The sequence below is a fragment of the Hemicordylus capensis genome, chromosome 6, assembly GCF_027244095.1.
Source record: "Hemicordylus capensis ecotype Gifberg chromosome 6, rHemCap1.1.pri, whole genome shotgun sequence".
NCBI lineage: Eukaryota > Metazoa > Chordata > Lepidosauria > Squamata > Cordylidae > Hemicordylus > Hemicordylus capensis.
In genome coordinates this window covers 135,573,637-135,593,945 of record NC_069662.1, presented here as the reverse complement: position 1 = coordinate 135,593,945, position 20,309 = coordinate 135,573,637, and the positions used below count along the sequence as shown (strand labels likewise).

The 20,309-nt window shown below is 42.3% G+C and overlaps 1 protein-coding gene and 1 long non-coding RNA gene across 7 annotated transcripts in view; one reads left to right on the top strand and one right to left on the bottom strand.

Annotated features, from left to right (window-relative positions):
- RUNDC3B (RUN domain containing 3B) overlaps window positions 1-20,309 on the top strand; it is a 98,485-nt gene that overhangs the window by 13,039 nt on the left and 65,137 nt on the right. For all 6 annotated transcript variants that reach the window (XM_053262059.1, XM_053262058.1, XM_053262061.1 and 3 more), the window contains 6 exons: window positions 2,655-2,770; window positions 4,123-4,256; window positions 5,329-5,414; window positions 6,415-6,504; window positions 8,956-9,036; window positions 19,168-19,336. In XM_053262059.1, coding sequence (XP_053118034.1) covers window positions 2,655-2,770; window positions 4,123-4,256; window positions 5,329-5,414; window positions 6,415-6,504; window positions 8,956-9,036; window positions 19,168-19,336 — 676 coding nt within the window. The remainder of the gene's footprint in view (window positions 1-2,654; window positions 2,771-4,122; window positions 4,257-5,328; window positions 5,415-6,414; window positions 6,505-8,955; window positions 9,037-19,167; window positions 19,337-20,309) is intronic.
- On the bottom strand, window positions 4,287-18,784 carry LOC128329990 (uncharacterized). Its single transcript, XR_008309904.1, has 4 exons — window positions 18,205-18,784; window positions 16,679-16,769; window positions 8,577-8,656; window positions 4,287-4,568 (listed from the first exon to the last, which is right to left on the bottom strand). It is a non-coding gene; the product is annotated as an uncharacterized LOC128329990 (long non-coding RNA).

Below are 20,309 nucleotides of genomic sequence, written 5' to 3'. Positions count from 1 at the left end.
TCTAGCCCCATTCCTGGGGCTCTCAGATCTTATCAATGAAATGTGGTTTCTTTGCCCTTAATGTACACAAAGGTAGGGGTGTGTGTGTGTGTGTGAGTGAGAGAGAGAGAGAGAGAGAGAGAGAGAGATGCCCAAGAATCCCAGGGGAAGACACCAGTTGCTGGACCACGGAAGGGCTGGGGCTATTCTTCTGGTACTCCAGGATGGGATCTTATTTAATTTCTAGGAGGGGATATGTATATTAAGGCAAGAAAGGGTCCTAGGGATTGGTTCAGTGTAACCAAGAGTGTCACCAGACTGAAGCAAAGTAGTGAGACAGACCCAACACACTCTCATCCTCATGCCATCTTCTGGTTGGAAAGTTAGCCTTCTCATAGGAGGGCCAGTCCACCAGAGAAAACAGAAACATGAATGTGTTGCAGTTCTGTTTGACTGTACTCTCATGAGGTCAACCTTCCAACTATAGGACTCCTGCTGTTGTGGGGCTCCCTGCACCACTGGTAAACAATATAACTCATACTCCTCACCTTCCACTCAACCTTTCTGGACTTTAATGTAGTCCAGGCTGCTTTGGGTGTTTGAGCGGTTCCTGTTTGGGTGGGGAGACAAGCAGAGATCAGGGATGAATCCTACGTCCTAGGCTAATCCGTACTGCCTGGGCTCGACACTGCTGCAAATACAAACCAGCCACTGTGGGGTACTCTGGGATGGAACATCCATGGATTAGAACTGTCCCTGGCTATCAAGGTGACCATGAGCAGCACAACCAAGCATGGAGATGTTTGCAGGGAGACTCTAAACCCAACTACAAAGGACTGCAGTGTGAGCAGTGAGAAGAAAGGATTAAAATATCTTTGCCTTACTGAGGGTGGGAGAACACTGCCGAAAAGGCACGATCGCACCGAGCGTGCTCCCTCTAACATAGTGGCCAGTGGTTGCAGTGTCACTAGCATGCTGACACTTTGCCAACAGCCTGGCAACACAAACAGGACGGAGCTTGCTGGGATGCAGCCTGGGCGGATTAGAAAGAGGGAGGGGTTCTGATGCCAGAAGCTAGAGGTCGCCAAACTGTGGTTAGTCTATCGTCTGCGGCATGATTCTCAGCTTCACAGATTAACCACAGCTTTGTCTACCTGAGGTTTCACTCTATGTCCAAACAGGGCCAGAGTTTTTCATGGAACTCGTCTGGCTCAGTGTTCAACCAGTGTAGAACTCACCACCACTCCCTCTTTTTCAGTTAGCTACACCTTGACTTGTGGTCTGTGTCATCTACTTGTTTACTGTACAGGGCAGGGCACATCTTGGCCAGAACTCTATAATATGATTTTTATATCACACAAAACTCTGGTCATGCTAAGCTTCATCTTTCTACTCTAAAGCTATCTTTAGGAACTTTTAACCATACCTTCCATATCTTTATTGGTTACCTGTGAGCTTTTTAAGCAAGCAAGTCTCTTGTTTTCCTCTCCTTCAAGCTCCAGGAGGGATGGCTATGATTAAGAATAAAGATTATATAAGAATAAGTTGGAGGAAGTAAGCAAAAATAAATAAACTTGGGTGGCAGCTTTGCTGTTGCCAAAAAATGGTATGTCTGCACGGGGGACAATGTGTTCCCATTTTTAATATATGTGTGCCTCAGGATGAAAAAGGTTGGGAAACACTGGCCTAATTGATCCTTTTAAGTATTTCCATTCAACATGATCAAAAACATATTTTGCCTCTTGGGAAACATCTCAAGGATGTTGGAATGGCTAATTTCTTTTAAGGTTTCTAGTTTAATATTTTCAATAAACTAGTTTGGTACTTGCATGTATAAAATTATTCTGTAGGCTTCTGCAAATGTTATAATTCAAATGCTTTTGATGTTACTGTTTTGATTTAATGCTTTGTTTTTGAAAAGACACAAATCATTGCTTGGCTGGCTATGAAATAAATATTTGCATGCCATAGCTGAAAACGACAATGCAAAGATTAAGAACTTTTTTCCTATAAACAAATGCTGTTAAGCTTTAATCTATTTGTAGACATTATTGAGGACTCTAAATAGTGGAGAAATATGTATGTATTCAAAGTTATGCCTTCCCTATTATGCAATCTTTACATTTAATTTTACACTTATATCCTGCTCTTCCTTTGAAAAACCCAGAGCAGTATATTTGGGTCTCTGAGGTGATCCATGTTCCCTCACAACTGGGTCTTCTGAGAGCAGGATATAACTGGGTCTTCTGTGCTTGCGCAGTAGTCCCATGGAGGAATCTTTAGCTCCGATAGGCACTCTCTGGATGAGGCATGCAGGAAGCATCCGTTAAAATAGGCAGGAGAGCACCTTCCCTCTCAGTTCCTTCTTGTCCTTCACACTTGTTACATTGTGAAGGTTCTGCTCCAGTGTTTCCCTCTTTTGTTCTGTGAAAGAAAATGTATTTGATTGTTATTCGGCTTGACTTGGACTGTTTCTCTGCTACCTTTTTGGATAACCTTATATTCTGGTCAGTTTCATGGGGTTGAGAGATAAGTGACTGGCCCAGAGTCACCCAGTGAGTTTCATAGCTGAATGAGGATTTGAATTGAGGTCTCCCCAGTCCTAGTCCAGTACTCTAACCACTACACCACATATGTATGATAAGTATATTTTACTTATGCTTTTTATATCCTAGATTTTCTGTCAAGACACTGATTGATCGTTCTTGCTTTGAAACTATTGATGATTCATCTCCTGAATTTAACAATTTTGCAGCCATTCTGGAACAAATTCTAAGCCATCGACTCAAAGGTATATACACTCTGGTTTGTTACAGTCTGAGGTAACAAACTGCATTTTCTAAGGGTACATCTACATTACAAATGTAAATGTTTTAACTGTAATTGCTTCATTATAAAGAACACTTGTGGAACCCAGATGAGAAAGGAAAGTTGGATAGGCTTCTTCTGTACTGTTGGAATCTGCATATCAACAGATTCACCTGATACTAGATCTGGATGTTCTCTACAGGTGTGTGTGTGGGGGGTATTGTTTCACATAGTATCCCATTAGGGTAAGTTTAGTCAGGGTTCCCTGGGGATTTCTTTCTCCATCTTCTTATGTGCAGTTCTATGTTGGTTTTTGCTTATTCCTAAAGTTGGTTAGCCGGGAAGGAACATTGCTCCAGAAAGGGATATTCAAGCTGAGTTGACCCTGCCTTCTGAGTAGCCTTCGTAGGAGCTGATCTTTCCTGTCATCTCTCCTACCAATTGTGTACAAGGGACCTTCACAATAAGTTCCCTTTCTGATATTTCACTTTCCTCTGACAATGCTCTTGGAATTATTCCCTGAAGAGGATAAGCATGTTATGTTAATTCATAACTTTAATTTGAACATTCATACAAATGGGTCTCCAGCTGAACACTTCTGACATATACACCTCCATAGGAATAAACTTCAAAAGTACTTCCATGGAAAATAACTAGAATCGTACTTCATTAAATAAGATTGTATAAAATGCATAGTTCTTTCAAAACACAGTTAAATGGGCTATGTTAGTAATCGGCCATAAACATCAAGGTTAAAATTACTTGTTTAACTTATTTTATATCTACTCCATTTTCATGCAGCTGCTTGATCTTTGGCATTGTCCACAAACTGAGCTTTGAGAGAAGGCAAATATTTTTACTTAGCATAACACACCAGGACTGGAGGCATTTTGAAAAACCTCATGGATGTGTCTTCTGGTTTAGAAATAATGCAAAGCGTTAGGCAAACTTGACCAAAAATGAGCTCCATTCCTAATTGGTTTTAGTACACCAACTGCCAAATTTCCATTGCATTACTTCTTGATTATCTGGTGCTCCTGTTCCCAGCTGTTGACGCTGCCAGCTGGACACCACTAGGTTGCAATCTCCCTTAACTCTCAAGCTGTCATTTGCATTGTCAGGTTTACAAAACAAAAATGCCACTACTCTACTCTAAAGGCTTTGCAGCATAGCAAAAATAGTCTGAAGTTCCTCTTACCCCCATAATAACAATAGGCATGTAGTTGTATATAATGTATAGGCATGTATAATAACTATAGGCATGTAGATTATGGGAATTTTATACTTTCATCATATTGGATGTAATGCTTTTTCATTTGCTGATTTCTGGCTCAGGTCAGATCACATGGTTTGGCTATGAAAGCCCTCGTAGCTTCTGGGATTACATCAAGGTAGCTTGCCGCAAGGTTTCACACAACTGCATTTGTAGCATTGAGAACATGGAAAATGTCAGTTCTTCAAGAGCTAAGGTGAGAATATATATTTATTTTTGTGGACATATGGGTTAGACCTTTGGGTGAAGGTAGTTCAGTTCAGAGTTCCTTCACAAATTGTTTTTCTAGAAATCTCCAAGATTTTAGGAACTGCTCTTTTGCATAGCAAAACTCCTTAGAGTAGGACTTGCCTTTGTTAGGGTGTTGTACCTGACTTCTTGAGATTGCCTGTAGTAATTTCCACCAGTGGATAGGGAATCTGTGCAGAAGGCAATCAGTCAGGCAACTTTAGAGGGCCAGGAAGCAGTTCCAGCTCTGAGACGGAAATTTGGTTCAGGACCTGTTAACCTGTTAAATGGTAGAAAGTGGCCTTGAAAATAACTTCAGTTGGGTGTCCTGTCTAACTTTTAAAGCTTTTTCAAAGACTTTAATCACATTAGAAATAGGGTGAAAAGCTGGAGACCTACAAAGCTGCATGCCACCATCCCTCCCAGACACTTTCTGACATCTCTGCCACTTTGCCATCCATGCTCTAAAAAGAGGAGTGGGCAGGACGTAAAAAGATCATGGTTCTTTTTTGCACTATAGTGACTGAGGTTTGAGAAATATGTGTATATATATATGTGTGTGTGTAGCAGTAAGAGAGATGGGATTGTAGGTATTCAACAGGAACGAGTGCTTAGGTGATGATTGTTTTGGCCCACAGTATGAAAGCCAAACCACTCCCCTTTGTTCTTGAATGTTTTCAGGGGTGCAGATCTTCCACTAAACACTTGAGAGCCCCCATTTTAATTTAAGTGAGGAGTTGCTCCTCAAGCTTTCACCCTGTCTTCACCCCTATATGTTGCCACTTGCTTAACAATAATTCAGAAGTGAGATCTTTTTAAAACGTAATGCTCTTCTTCTCTTGTCCCCCATGATCTTTACAAAACCTTTAGTAGGATTATTTGTTCTAAGGACTGGCATGTTTTTATGTAGTAGAGGTGAGTGACTCAGTGTGTCATCAACTTTTAACATACTATCTCTGGAAACTCTGGTTTCCAGAGATAGGAATTGTGTTCATTTTTTCTGTCTAACGATACCTAATTCAAGCCTTTTTCTTTTTCAGGGAAGAGCTTGGATTAGAGTAGCACTTATGGAAAAACACTTATCTGAATATATTTCCACAGCTTTGAGAGACTTCAAAACAACCAGGTGTTAAAGTCCTTCATTTAACAAATATTAAAGTGGACTTCAAAATTTCTTCATTGTAATTCTCTTAACTGCTACTAAAGAACACTTATTTAAATATTGTGCTTAAATCATCAGTTGACAACTTTTTGTGTGTGGGGGTAAAGTGAAGACATTTGTCCTTTTTATATGGTAGTAGTGAGTCTAGCACGTTCTAGTGGAGGAGAGCTGGTCTTGTGGTAGCAAGCATGACTTGTCCCCTTAGCTAAGCAGGGTCCACCCTGGTTGCATATGAATGGGAGACCAGGAGTGTGAGCACTGTAAGATATTCCCCTTAGGGGATGGAGTTGCTCTGGGAAGAGCAGAAGGTTTCAAGTTCCCACCCTGGCATCTCCAAGATAGGGCTGAGAGAGACTCCTGCCTGCAACCTTGAAGAAGCCGCCGCCAGTCTGTGAAGACAATACTGAGCTAGAAAGACCAATGGTCTGACTCAGTATATGGCAGCTGCCTATGTTCCTAAGTTCCTAGTTAATGCATCTTTCTCCAGGATATTCCTTTCCTTAGCACTGAGCCAGCTGATGTATTTAAATAGCTTCTGTCAGTATGCCTGTATGAACACCTCAACAACTGTTTACTGGTAATTCTTATTCAGGATAGCATTATTTTAAAAAAAAAAAAATCTAAAGGACAGAACTGAAAACACATGATGTCCCAAATGATTAGCCCATTTTATATAAAAATATTTATTCTTGATTTCTTCAAATCCAAATTATTTACAAGAGAAGAGTTCACAATATCTTTGAAAAACATGGGCAAAGCTAGACATTTTATTTGAAATATTATTGAATAATATGTTAAATATGAAACTGCCAGCTGTTATCACTTTAGTGACTTGCATCGTTGAAGTGTCAGTTAAGTGAGAGTACTTGGACTGGAATCTAAATAATTCTGGAATTACTAATTAATTAATTATTGGACTAGAATCCAAATAATTAATCTTTTTTCTTTTTCTTTCTTGTTTTAGAAGATTCTATGAAGATGGGGCGATTGTTCTGGGAGAAGAAGCAAACATGCTTGCTGGTATGCTGTTGGGCCTCAATGCTATTGATTTCAGGTATTTTTCTTTTTAATGTGCATTATATAATAATTTTTCATGATAAAAAAGCTAGAAAGATCAAACTGTATGGTAGGATCTGATTACTGAGAATCATTCTTATTAAAGTCTATATGCTTATTTTGTTTCATATTTGTTTCCAAATATTTTGGTGGCATTTCCCCTAAATTCCAATCTAATATATTGTTATCCTGCAGTGAATTAAACAGAAACTATTCATAGACTTTTATTTGCATACTCAAGCAAACTATAATTTTGAAAGAAGTGTGCTTCAAGAATGACTCATGACTTAAGAAAGTATTGCTACATGACTGTTCAAGTAGTTTTTCTTGTGGTTTTTGAAATTAATTTCTTATTTTTCTGGATGGTTAGGCTGTTTATGACACTCTTCAGCGCCATGTCAGTATTTTAACTACCAAGTCTATTATACAAGGAATACATTCCCATCATAGGTGGATGGGTTATCTAAGTGTGTAAATATGTTACTTTAAAAAAAAATACCAAGCTAAAACAGTATCTTACTTTCAGTATGGAAAAGAGACAGTCTGGCTTATGGTATCCTGTTTCTGATTCAGAAACAAGGTTTGATTAATTATATCAGAGGAGGAAAGAAGCTTTTAGTCTTCCTACCTAGAGCTCCTTTGCTTTTATTCTTTTGTGACCTGTTTGCTATAGGCTGTTCATTCTTAATTTACACTGGTATTTTAATTTGAAATGGTGAATGCTTGCTTACAGATTCTCTGCCAGAGGTTCTTCAGTCGGTGATTTGCACTTGGTGAGTTCAGACATTGCATGGAACCAAGGTTAAATCTCAGTTCTGGTTCCTAGCCTTGTGAGCATGCTCTTCCCAACCCACACATGAGTCAGAAGAATTCTACTTTTGACTCTGGTTAGAAACATACCATGTGGTCCAATCCAGATCAGTTTTGGCTTTTTTGTAACCAATTTGCTTGAAACTGAGATCTGAAATGTGCTGCAAAAGATGTGTTCAGATCTCAGTTCACTTCAAGCAGTTTGTATAACCCTGATTAGTCAGTTCAGGAGTCATGTTCAGTACAGGAGAACCTCCTTATCCTCAGTTCCATTACTTGCAGTTTCACATGTCCATGGTATTAAAATAGAGGATGAGCCTCATTTACTGCAGGTAAGGGGTTTGCATGTTCATGGTTTTTGCTGGTGAGTGAGAGGGGAGAAAGAAGAAAAGGAGCCCTGGCCTCCCCTACCCCTGGTGAAGGTGACATCTAGCGCTGGCCTCTCTCCCCACCGGGGTTTCTCCTAAGAAATTGCTTTTCTCCCTGTCAGGGAATCAAATTCCGGATATCATGAGACTTGTGAGGCCTGAGAGGGATAAGGAAGCACTGGCCAGTCGGTGATGAGGGCCAGTTTTCCGAAGAAGACTCTGCTTGAGCTGACTCTGCTCTGTCTCTGGTGCTACCCTAGTCTGTGGGGATGTTGCACAGGAAGGGAGGAGAGGGCAGCACTCGAGTGCATGGTCAGTGGTGGCGTTGCCACAGGTAAAGAGGCAAGTGCTCGAGGAGCATGTGGGGCAGTGGCTGTTTGATCCCTGCTGCAGGGGCATGGGTGGGCACCTACAAGATGTCCTTCATTTTTCTTAAGAGCGAGGAAAAGAGGCCAGTGCTTGGAGTGTGCAGAGTGGTGGCGGTGGCTGGTGATTGGCCCTCTGGCAGCCCCTGCTCTACATGGGATGTTGCCTTAGTACTCTCTGGCAGGGAGAAAAGCAAGTGCTTAAGAGAAACCCCAGCTGAGAGAGAGGCCAGTGCTCCTTTTCTTCTTTCTCCCCTCTTTCTCTGCTGGGGAACCTAATCCCTGGGTTTCTATTGGATCAATGTCCCAACAGTTGTGGTTTCCTTACCTGTGGTGGTGGTGGGCCAAGAACCCATCTCCTGCAAATAACGAGGTCCACCTGTATTGATGGTTTCTAGCCACAGTCGGAATCGAATTTTTCCCAACTTGCATGCAGGGTGGGAATGTGGAGTTTTGTGCTCCTGAGGATAGCAGATGTTGAGCAGAACAGAGATTTAATCTTGATCCTATGTGATTTCTGAACTTACCCACTATGTATCAGGCATAGCTGTCCAACTGCTAGAATGCAGCAACAAATAGATTTCTTCCAGCTTCTTTTCCATTGTACCTTTAAAGAAAAGTAAAATCACATATTTTCTCTCAAATAACTCTGTCTTGATGCAGGCAGTGTCAGTATGTTTAAATGCACTGTAAAACAACAACAACAAAACAAAATAGTGAAACAGTTGATGCCTGAATCTTTGTGATCTAGGCTCAAATCAGTTTTCATTTACTGGGTTTACTTATCTCTCATGTAATTATTTTATTAGTATACAACTTGTTTTTCTAAGATTATTAAATGTTGCTACTGTTTAAAAAAAATTGGTTTTGGTGTAACATGGTTTCTGATTTCTTGCATTGTGTCAGTTTCTGCCTCAAGGGAGAGGGTCTGGATGGCAACTATCCAGCTGTGATAGACTACACACCTTACCTGAAGTTCACCCAAAGGTATCTTTAAAAAAAAGGTTTTATACTTTATACCTGGATAACACTTTTTTATTACTTAAGTCTCCTTCCAATATGGTTGTGATGCTTCCATTTGGTGAAAAGATGGATGAGATCATCCTATTTTGTCTTGCATAGCTCAGAAGTTCATGAAGTCAGAGGAGACAATAAGAATCATATTTGAGGCTCCAGCTTGCACTGAAGCCTATACTTTTACTTTATTAAATTTACGGTCGTGGACCAAGACATACAGCATAAAACCTAATGAACAATAAAACATAGAATTTATAAGTGCATAGATCTTCTGCAACTAATAATAATATAACAAAATTTAGCTGTAACATAAGATACTACTTCATCCAAATCTGACAAAAGAAATTCTACAAGAGCCTCATCAGATGCAACCCCCCCCCCACTGTGCATCAATGGGGAAATCAGCCGTTGTCTAACCTCATGATAGAGCCTACAGTGGAGCAAAATATGATCTCTAGTTTCTATATCACCACAAGGGCATTTTCTGTCTTGAACAGGGAGGTGCTGATATCTCCCTCCTAAAAGAGCTGAAGGAATCGCATTAAAGCGCTCTCTCGAAAAGGCCCACGTATATTTATTAAAGGATATAGAATAAAAATAACCAGCCGGGACAAACCCTTCTCTCATTTCTAGTGGTGAATAATAGTTAGGCAAAAGAGCCCTTTCAGCTTGCAGTTCATTATCTTCAATTCTTTGATGTACTGTCTTCTTTGCACCAACAAATCCTAAATCTAGTAGAGCAAGAGGATTTAAGCTAAGCGTTCTGTAAGTTTCTCCAGAATGGTAAGTGACCATCTAGGTTGTGGATCAGTCGATAGGAACTTAAGTATAAGTCCCATTGGATTAAGTTGAATTTTTAGCCAGTAATTAATAGCTGACATCCAGACCCTTGCTTCAATTTTAATTAGACCTGCTTCTTGGCGAATCACTGAATTAGGTGTACTTCTAGATGCACCAAATAAAGATCTTAGAAAGGACATTTGAATCCTTTCAAGGATCATACAACCTTTAAACGGGCCTAATTGAGCCCCATACAACATCTGCGCAATTTGTTGCACTACAAATAATATGATGGCAGCTGGTATATGAAAACCACCCTGCGAGCAAAAAAATCTCAAAATAGCAGACGAGTAACGCTTAGCAGAATCAGCGGCCATCTTACCATGTGAAGATAAGGAGCCATTGTAACGGAAAGTCACACCCAGATATTTATATTGGGTCTGTTGTTTTATCTGCTGACCATTTATTACCCATCTAAAGTTCTTACATTGGGAGCTGAATCACACTATTTTCGTTTTAGAATAGTTAATTTCCAAATACGCATTTTGGCAATAACTAACTAAATCTGCCAAAGCTCTATTTAGGTTAACTCTCGATTGTGCAAGAATTACAGCATCGTCAGCATACATTAATATAGGTAATTTCCTGTCCGCCAATTTAGGAGCATGAATGTCAAGTTGCTGCATTCTTTTAATCAAATCATTAATATAAATACTGAACAAGGTGGGTGCAAGAACACACCCCTGTCTTACTCCTTGCGATGATTGGATTAGTTTAGAGATGGCCACTCGAGTTAAGTCTCACTCGAATAGAAGAGTTTTGATATAATTTATAAATTAACAAGAGAAGTCTCTTGTCTATTGAGAGCAAGAATAATTTCACCCAGAGTAAATCTCTGGAGATCAAGTCGAATGCCATCTTAAAATCGACAAAGGCAGCATATAAAGGAGACTTCAACTGGCATACATGTTTATCTATCAGATAGTGTAATATAAAACAATGATCCATAGCTGAACGATGGTTTCTAAATCCTGCCTGTTCTTCTTCCAATAACGCCTCCTGATCCAGCCAGTGACATAATTTCATACAAAGGTGTTTCACATATAATTTACTAATTACGTTTAATAGACTTATAGGTCTATAATTCGCTGGATTCTCTCTAGAGCCTTTCTTATACAAAGGAATTATTATTGCGAGATCCCAGTCTGTAGGTATTTGCACTGATTGGTCTATATATGTAAAAAGAGAGGCCAGAAGCGGTGCCCACAAGTCAATTTGGCTCTTTAGAAGATCTGGAGGAAGATGGTCACTGCCTGGAGATTTTCCCACTTTTAACTCTTTGACTTCAGTGACTGAAACTGGATGCCACTGAGGAATAGCAGATGGATTTAGCTCAAGGAGATATGGTGGAGTCTGTCTGCTAAAAATAGAAGAATAAGACTCCCAAGTATCTGATGAAATTGGAATGATCGTTTCACGATAAGAACAACCATTCGAAGAGGAAACTAATTTCCAAAATTGAGAAGAGTCTTTGTTCTTGGAAGCTTCTGTGATAGCTTTCCATTGTTCTTTGATGGCAGCTCCTTGTTTACGCTTCAAAAGAGCCTATACTTTTATATCCCAATCCTATGCATATCTACACATTTTGGGAGAAGATGAACCTGTGTGTGTCTATATGCATACAGAAAAATGGGCTGGCTGCACTTGAATGGCAATGGACTCAACTGCTGGTGCTTAACATGAGGTTGTAGAGCAGCTTTTAAACTGACTTATGGGGGCAAACCAACAGCAGCTAGGGATCATCTTATTTCAGATGGTTTATTCCTTAGGGATGATAAAATATTGCAGGCCTTCAAAGTGGGGATAGGCTAGAACTTTTCAATGAACATTCTGAATGAAATTATAGCTGCTTAAAGAAACCAAAGCATTGTACACAAGTACTTGTAGAGGGCCAAAATAGTAATTTGATTCTCTGGTATTAGGGATTTTGGGGCCCTCCATTGAAATTGATGGTGCATTCAAGGCAGATAAAATAAAGTGTTTCTTCACAAATTATACAATATAAATAATTTGCTTTCTCAAAATATGCTAATGGCTTGAATAGGGGATTAAACAAATTCATTGACAATAGGTCGTGTCAGTGACTACTAGTCATGATAGCTAAGTGGTACCACCATATTCAGAGACACTGCTGAGTTCACGTGTAATGCGAAACTGGAGGTTGAAGAACTCACGGTTTCAATTTCAAACTGCATCACAGATGTTCATCCAACATTGTCTGGCAACATCTGGTTTGAGGAGGGGAAAGCTCCTCCCTCTTCCTGTTCTGCCAAGGCCACATCCCAGCAAGCTCTGTAGTGCTTGCATTGCCAGACTGGGATATGGACAAGGTGTCAGTATGTCACCAGAGTGGCTGCCATTGGTCAATATCTTGAAGGGGGTTGCGCGTGCCTTTAAGCCCTTTAAATGCCATGCCATGCCATGCCAGCACTGCTTCTGTCAGTAATTGCACCGCCACCTTCCTAAGTGCCCCACTACAAAACTGTCCTGCACAAGCATGATTTCGGAGGGTGTCTCCATGGCCTTACACTCCCATGAGTGGGCAGTCCACTTGGGATCAGCATCCATGATTATCAGAGAGGAGGGATCTCCCCTCTCACTATTGGCAATACTGATCCTGCTGCCCAACCCTACTCATGAGTAAGCCTTGAGACCTCACAGGAACCCCCAAGGGTAAGGGGCTGGGCCTACCTTCCCCAACATTTTTGTACAAAAAGTAGGAATTGGCTGTTCAAGAATCCCTGGTTGGGACTGCTTTTTAAACCCAACTCTGTTTATCCACTCCTTGCCATATTTTTCTGTCCTGGTGTTCTAATGGGGTGCCCTGTTTATGTTGCCATTTGGAGTGTTTGTGCTTGTGAACATACATAATTTTTTCTTCATTCTTCGGGAGCAAAGCAGTTAGTGCCTATCCCCTTTCCCTCCTGTTTGCCAGGATGGGGGAGCAAGGGATAGAGTGGCAAGAGGGAATGCCCCTGTGTGACTTTGCTGCTTGACAGACTGACAAGCTTGGGATGGGATATGACGGCAACCCTCTTGCTGGGCAACTGCTTTGTTGGATCGGAGACTGGGGCGGGGCGAATGCTCGGAGAGGTGGCCAGTGAGAAGCGCCACAGGCATGGAGCGGGTGTGATCGTGGGTGGGTCTGTACCACTGTCTCTATGATTGTGGTTCAAAAAACTGCATGGAACCATGGTTATGGCACCGTCTGCATTGGGATGTAATGCTTCGGCCAAATCTCAGTTTCAGCATCAAACCTTACTGCAAACCGAATGTTCAAATTGGAGTTTTGTGGGAAACTGCAGGTTGCTTTAGCTGTTAAACCACAGTTGCTTGCATTCGGACATAATGGAGTTCCAACCTCTCCCCTGTGTAACTCTGGTTTCATGTTACATCCAAATTCAACCTGAATGTTAATTGCTGGTGGCTAAAGAAGAGGGCTATTGACCAAGTCTTACTCATGGGCTTCCCAGCATTGAAAATGGGATGCTGAACTAGACAGACCTTTTGTTTTGATCCAGAAGAACTTTCTTTGTGATCTTTGAGGTGATCCATGTTCCCTCAACAACCTGGGTTCTGTGCCTGCACAGTGGCCCTGGTGGAAGATTATCAAGCTCCAAGAGGTACTCTTTAACTCTACTGAATTTTGTGCATAGCGAGTTTGTTATTTTTGGTGGGAGAACTCCTTCCTCCTCAGTTCTTTCTCGAACACTGCACTGCATGGTTCGGAAGGTTGTTGCTTCATTTGCATCTCATTCCTCAATCGTTCTTTTCTCTCTGGTATTCTGACCCTTGGACTGGTTTTCAGCTACTCTCAATTTGGACTTGTTTCAGAATCCTATCGGCTGATTCAAACTGTTTTTAGACCACTCTTCATCTTGTTCTCTGTCTCTCTGGCATGGATATGATCTGTATATGGTTCCCTTCTTGGATTCTGTATGCCACTCTCCCCTGATGGACATTAAGAAAACATTCAAGAAGTATGCTTCTTGTGGCTGCACTCTTCCCTCTTCAGACAAGCATGACAAGTGCCTGCTTTGTCTTGGAGAAGGTAATAATGTCAAGGCCTGTAAGATCTGTTTGGCAGTTTCACGACAGACTAAAAAGAGCCGGGAACTTCGGCTCTGGGCGGCCCTCTACAAGATAGCAATAGCAATAGTAATAGCACTTACATTTATATACCGCTCTATAGCCGGAGCTCTCTAAGTGGTTTACAATGATTTAGCATATTGCCCCCAACATTCTGGGTACTCTTGGGCCACCGACACTTCACTTAAATCTGCCATCAACCTCGTTGCTGTTGACAAAGGAAGGAGATTGCCCTCAGGAATGATATTGGGTTCCTCCATACATCACCCAAAAGGAGACTCTGGCTTCAAGAAGCCTTCTGCCACTACCAATTATCTTTATGTTGTCACCACAAGAAGTGGAAGCAGTAACGTACTAGTTCACCCTCTTCCAGCCTGAAACACTCTCAACTTTGACTTCAGCACCTCTGACGTCGACCAGCCTGAAGCGGTCAGGGTCTTGCCCAATGTTGACCCCATCAGCATTGTCAAAACCAAACTTGATGTTGACGCAGCTGAAACCAGCTACCACTTTGACATCAATGGTCTCACCTCACACACTGTCCCTGTCTACTGCCCTGGGTGGATATATAGTGGATCGCCTCTCAACGTCTGCTTCTCAGCCTCCAACATCAAGCCTTTTGTCAACACAGATGCCAACTCTCTTCATTATCACCTTGATCTTGCTCATCCTGGGTCATTGACCATCAAAGTCGACTATTTCATCCTATGTAGTAGAGACTATACCTCTCACTACAGCTACATCGACATCCGCTCTGCAAGTTCCTAATACAACACCTTCTCAACCACCACCACTGCATCTTGCAGAATTTTCTCCTGCCTGTTCTGGGGCCTCCAGGGATTCTCCCCGACTCATGTCTACCCTACTATTGAGAAGTCTTTACTAGATTCTAACAACAATACTACCTCAGCATCTACATTCAGTGGCTTTCATCTTCATGGACATGATTGCGATGATGACTCTGATATCCCTCTGGTACCGAAGACGCCTTCTGCATTTCTGGCAAAGGTGACTCCTTGTTCCTGCTATCTTCCTTGGAGGGAATGTTTCCACTATTCAGTGCCCAATTAAGCTTTGCTTAACAGATTACTGTTAACGTCCAACAGATTACTGGAGTTATCTGGGTGCCCTGGATCCTGGCTACATTGGAGGTCTGAAGCATTATTGTGACCCTTACTACTTACTGTCCCCAGGGTTGCCCTATGACTTTGAGGAGTATAAACTCTGGAAGTCTAATAAGACTTCCCCCAAATGGCATCACATAACAGCAGATTCCTGGGTCTTATTCACCATCAAAATAGGCTATGCCATTGAACCAGTCCCCTTAGAGCAGGGATGTCAAACTGTGGCCCTCCAGCTGTTTTTGGATGACAACTCCCATAATCCCCAGCCACAGTGGCCAATAGCCAGGGATGATGGGAGTTGTAGGCCAACATCTGCAGAAGGGCCACAGTTTGACATCCCTGCCTTAGAGGATCAGGGTAGGGGCTTTTACTCAAGATACTTCCAAGTGCCCAAAAGAGATGGGGGCCTTGGCCCCGTTCTGGGTCTATATAGCTTAAAACCAAGAAAGTTCCGGATGCTCTCCTTGCAGACCATTCTTCCTCTACTTGTGGGGGAGGTTTGTGACATTGGACCTGAAGGATGCCTATTTTCATATTGAGGATCCATCCCGAGCATAGGATCCATACAGGGATCCATCTTGAGCACGGGTTTACAATGGGACCACAATGCTTTTGGTATACTGTCCTATCTTTCAGCCTGTCCACCGCACCCTGCATCTTCATGAAGTGTGTCAATGCCATCATAGCACACCTGAGGATGCAGGGCATAGCGATTTACCCTTTTTTGGATGATTGGCTATTGACTCTGGACTGCAGAGAGAGACTACTTTCCTATGTCCATTACTCACTAGATCTTCTATCCTGTCTGGCAGTCTCCGTGAACCTAAAGAAATCTGTCCTCACCCCACAGTCTAGGATCTAGTTCAGTGGAGCAGTCCTGGACTCACGTTCAAAAATGGTGTATCTGCCAGACAACAGGAAAGCAGCCATCATAGCTCTAACTACTGCTTTCCTTTGCAATCTGTCCCAGTGGGGCCTGGTCTTTACAGAGACTGTTGGGTCTTATGGTCTCCTGCATGACCACTGTTCCAAATGCACAATTTTGCATGTGGAAACTTCAACTATGGCTTCTGTCAGATTTCAGACCTATTTCAAATAGAACAAATGGTTCACACTGCCTCTGTCTGTTCTATGGTCACTTCACTGCTTGACCAACTTGCAGTTCATGGGGAAAGGCATGCCATTTCCTCTGCCTCTCCCTTCAATAATGCTAACCATGGACACCACCTAGAGGGGTGGGGGTATACATTGCAAATAGCTTCATGTACAGGGTACTTGGACTACACATCAAAGAACTCGTCTCCTATCTGGAGCTCCTGGTGATGTTCGCCCTGAAGTCCTCCCTGCCTTTTTCTAAAACTTTGGACTGTTCAGGTTTTGCTAGAAAAACCACAGCAATAGCATACCTGAACCACCGGTGGTGGTAGGGCTGTCACTCCCTATACACTCTGTCCCATCAGCTATGGACTTGGAGCCTAGAGCATTGCATCCACCTGGTTGCGTTTGCACATCAAAGGAACAGACAATGTTCTGGCGGATGCCCTAAGCAGAGATCTCACCTTGAACCATCAACACATGGGAGCTGAATTGTTATGTTCTCCACGCCATCTTCTGTTCCTGGGGAACACCAAAGGTAGATCTTTTTGCAACCTGCCAGAACAAGAAATGTGTTCTGTATTGTTCTTGAGCAGGTTTGGGGAAGTCTTTGTTAGGGGATGCATTCCAGATGCCTTGGAATGCCCACCTGCACTGCCTTTTCCCTCGGTTCCAACTACTCCCCAGGGTTCTGAGCAAAGTGATACAAGAGCAGACACGGTGCATCTTGATCACTCCTTGGTGGCCTTGATAACTGTGGTTTCCCTTCCTACTACATCTTTCCAATGGGAACCACCATTTGTCTCAATGTCAGAACCTTCTGTTTCAGGAACGGTGCCGCGTTTTTCACCCCAACTTTGAGGTACTGAATCTGACAGCCTGGAAGGTTGATTACTAGACACTATCCTCTTAAATGAGCAGAAGGAGTCCATTTGGAGGAATTATATGTGTTAAGTGGAAGCGTTTTTCTCTCCGTGCTGCCTCAAAGGTTTGTGACACTTTCTCTGCTACAATTCGCCAGATCCTTCTGTACCTAACAGGTCTTAAAAAGTCAGGACTCTCTAACACTCTCTCTGAAGGTGCACCTAGCAGCCCTTTCTGCCCACTATCAAGGCTGAGATGGCCGTATGGTCTTTACACATCCAGATACAAAAAGATTTCTAAAATAAATAATCTCCCACCGCCCCCGTCCAGGAACCTATTCAGCTCTGGAGCTTATCACTGGTGCTGTCTTCTCTCACTGAAGCCCCATTTGAGCCACTCCTCTCAGCTTCCTTCAAGTATCTTTTCTTTGAATGTGGCTTTCTTGGTGGCAATAACATCGGTTAGGAGAATCAGCAAATTTACAGTGCTCCACTCTGACTCACCCTATATGAGATTCTATCCTACTAAGGTGGTGCTCTAGACTGGTCCCTCCTTCACTCACAAAGTAGTTTCCAGTTTTCATCTGAATCAAGATATAGTTCTACGTATCTTTTTTTTTTTTTGATCCCTCAACACTACTTGAGAAGACAATGTACTCCCTTGACATCTGGAGCCCCTTGCTTTATTACCTAGAAAGGACAAAACATTTTAGCAAGTCCAACCAACTCTTTATCTCCTACAAAGGAAACAATAAGGGCCATCCTATCTCAAGGCAAAAACACTCTAATTGGCTTGTGGAACTCACTTACGTCTGCTACACACAGCAAGGGGTTAAGCCCCCATCTAAAATAGGGCTCATTTCACTAGGGCCATGGTGACATCTGTGGCCCATATGTCAGGCATTAGCATGAAGGACATATGTAAAGCGGCCACATGGTCCTCTGATTTGCTGTTCTCCAAACACTATGCAGTAGACATTCGTTTGGTGGAGGCCAATTTTGGTCTGGCAGTTCTGAAGAAAGTACTCTAATTTAGGTCCTAGCACCCGCCTCCATCCGTGGGAGCTAGCTAATCACCCAGGTTGTGAGGGAACATGGATCACCTCAATGATAAACAGTTTGCTTACCTGTAACAGGTGATCTTTCTGGTGATCCGTTTTCACTCACAACACCCGCTTGTCCATCTCCATTGCTAGGACAGTTTGCAGATGTTATATAAACTTGTCTGACTTTGTCTCACCTTCAACTTTTACCATCACTGTGCCATTCAGGAACTGTGGAAGAAAATAACGGAAATATAGCTGAAAATAACAGAAGCACCACACACGCAATTCAGCGGGATCGATGAGCACTTCTTGGAGCACCTATAACTGGCTGGGCTTGCAACTGCAGAGCCCAGGAAAGAAATCTGCTTCTTCCCACAAAGATTGACTAAGGTACAAGGAGGAAACTCGTAGCCCTCAAAGCTCCTGTTTAAAGTCTATGTCCTGGCTGCAAAAGTAGAGCCTTTCCTTTTAATCTGTCAATTTTCTCACAGGGAGAATGTACATCTAACTCACCACATGTTAATAAACTGCTGTTCTCTGACACAAAAATTATGCAATCATACTCAATTTACAATCTTGTTTTGCAAATGAGATAGTTTGATTAGTTCCACGTTCACCAGGTTCTCTGCTGCATCCATCACTATCTTTGAAATGTCTTCAAAGAAGTCTTACATTTCATTTCTAATCCAATGTAGCTCGCCCCTCCCCCTGGCTAAATTTTGAAACAGCTGGTCTTGTGGTAGCAAGCATGACTTGCCCCCTAAGCTAAGCAGGGTCAGCCCTGATTGCATTTGAATGGGAGACCACATGTGGACACTGTAAGGTATTCCCTTCAGTATGGAGCTGCTCTGGGAAGAGCAGAAGGTTTCAAGTTCCCTCCCTGGCTTCTCCAAGATAGGGCTAAGAGAGATTCCTGCCTGAAACCTTGGAGAAGCTGCTTGCAGTCTGTGTAGACAGTACTGAGTTAGATAGACTAATGGTCTGACTTAGTATAGGTTCCTAAGTTCCTATGTTCCTATGTAACTTTCAAACTTTATTCTTCAGTTCTGACAGCATCAGTAGTGATGAAGAAGAGCTAAGGACCCTGGGCAGTAGTGGCAGTGAAAGTAGTACTCCAGATAACATTGGTCCTCCATTCATCATGGATGAGAACAGCTGGTTCAACAAATGCAAAAGGGTGGAACAGAAGTATCGCCTTACACTGGAACAGAAGGTAAAAACTTCATTGAGGTAAAGGTGGTTGAAAATGTCTGGGTGCTGCATTTAATTTCTGAGAAAAATTGTTCTTACCGTGGAAAATAACTGTTTTGGGTTTTTTGGTACAAATATGCAGAAAGCTGCTTTGACAGCATTCTGCAGATAGAAAGGAGGGGTGGCTGCTGGGAATGGAGGAGCTATTTGCTACAAGTATTTCAGACTTTCATAGTGCACTGAAATATTTAGGGTGAACATAGTTTGCAACAGCTTACAATGGATTCCTTTTTAAAATGATATGTTCTGTGGATTGGTGATAAATGTAGTTGGGAGGAGGCTCATCCATGAGGCGAGGGAAGACAGTGCCTGTGCAATGGAGGGGTGAGTGATGAAACCATTGCCTCGCCTATCTGCCACTCTCCAGCTCCTGGCTGCTTCACCTTCTCTCCTGGCCCAGAGGCTAGCACTGATGCCTGATGGCTAGCTCCTGAGCATTGCCCTTCCCCATCTCCTGACTGCCTTCTGGGCAGCTAGGATTTTAAACTGTGGATCAGCCACAAGAGTACAGGTGGGCAATGCCTGTACAGGCATTGTAGCTGGTATAACTGAGCCACTAAAGTAAAGAATGTGGCTGAGAAGGGCTTGGAGAATGATAGAAGCATTACAATGAATTGATGCAGTAAGGATGAAAGAAGGAGCCAATGCTAGCTACGTATAGCAGGAAAAATGGATGTTTACAATGGTAATGAGACATCTTTATTGTTCTGAAGCGCACAGCTTAATTATACTATATACATATTTTAAAGGTATTATCTGGATGCGGTAATTTTGCAAAAGATGGTGACAGCTAGAATTTCCCACACCACTTTGCTTTTGCTCTGACTTATGCCTCTTTCATCAGTTTAAAGAGCGGGCTCTTACTGTAGTCCACTGACGGGAAAGGAATACCATAAACCTCATACACAACAGGTTTTCAAAACTGGTGCTCACCC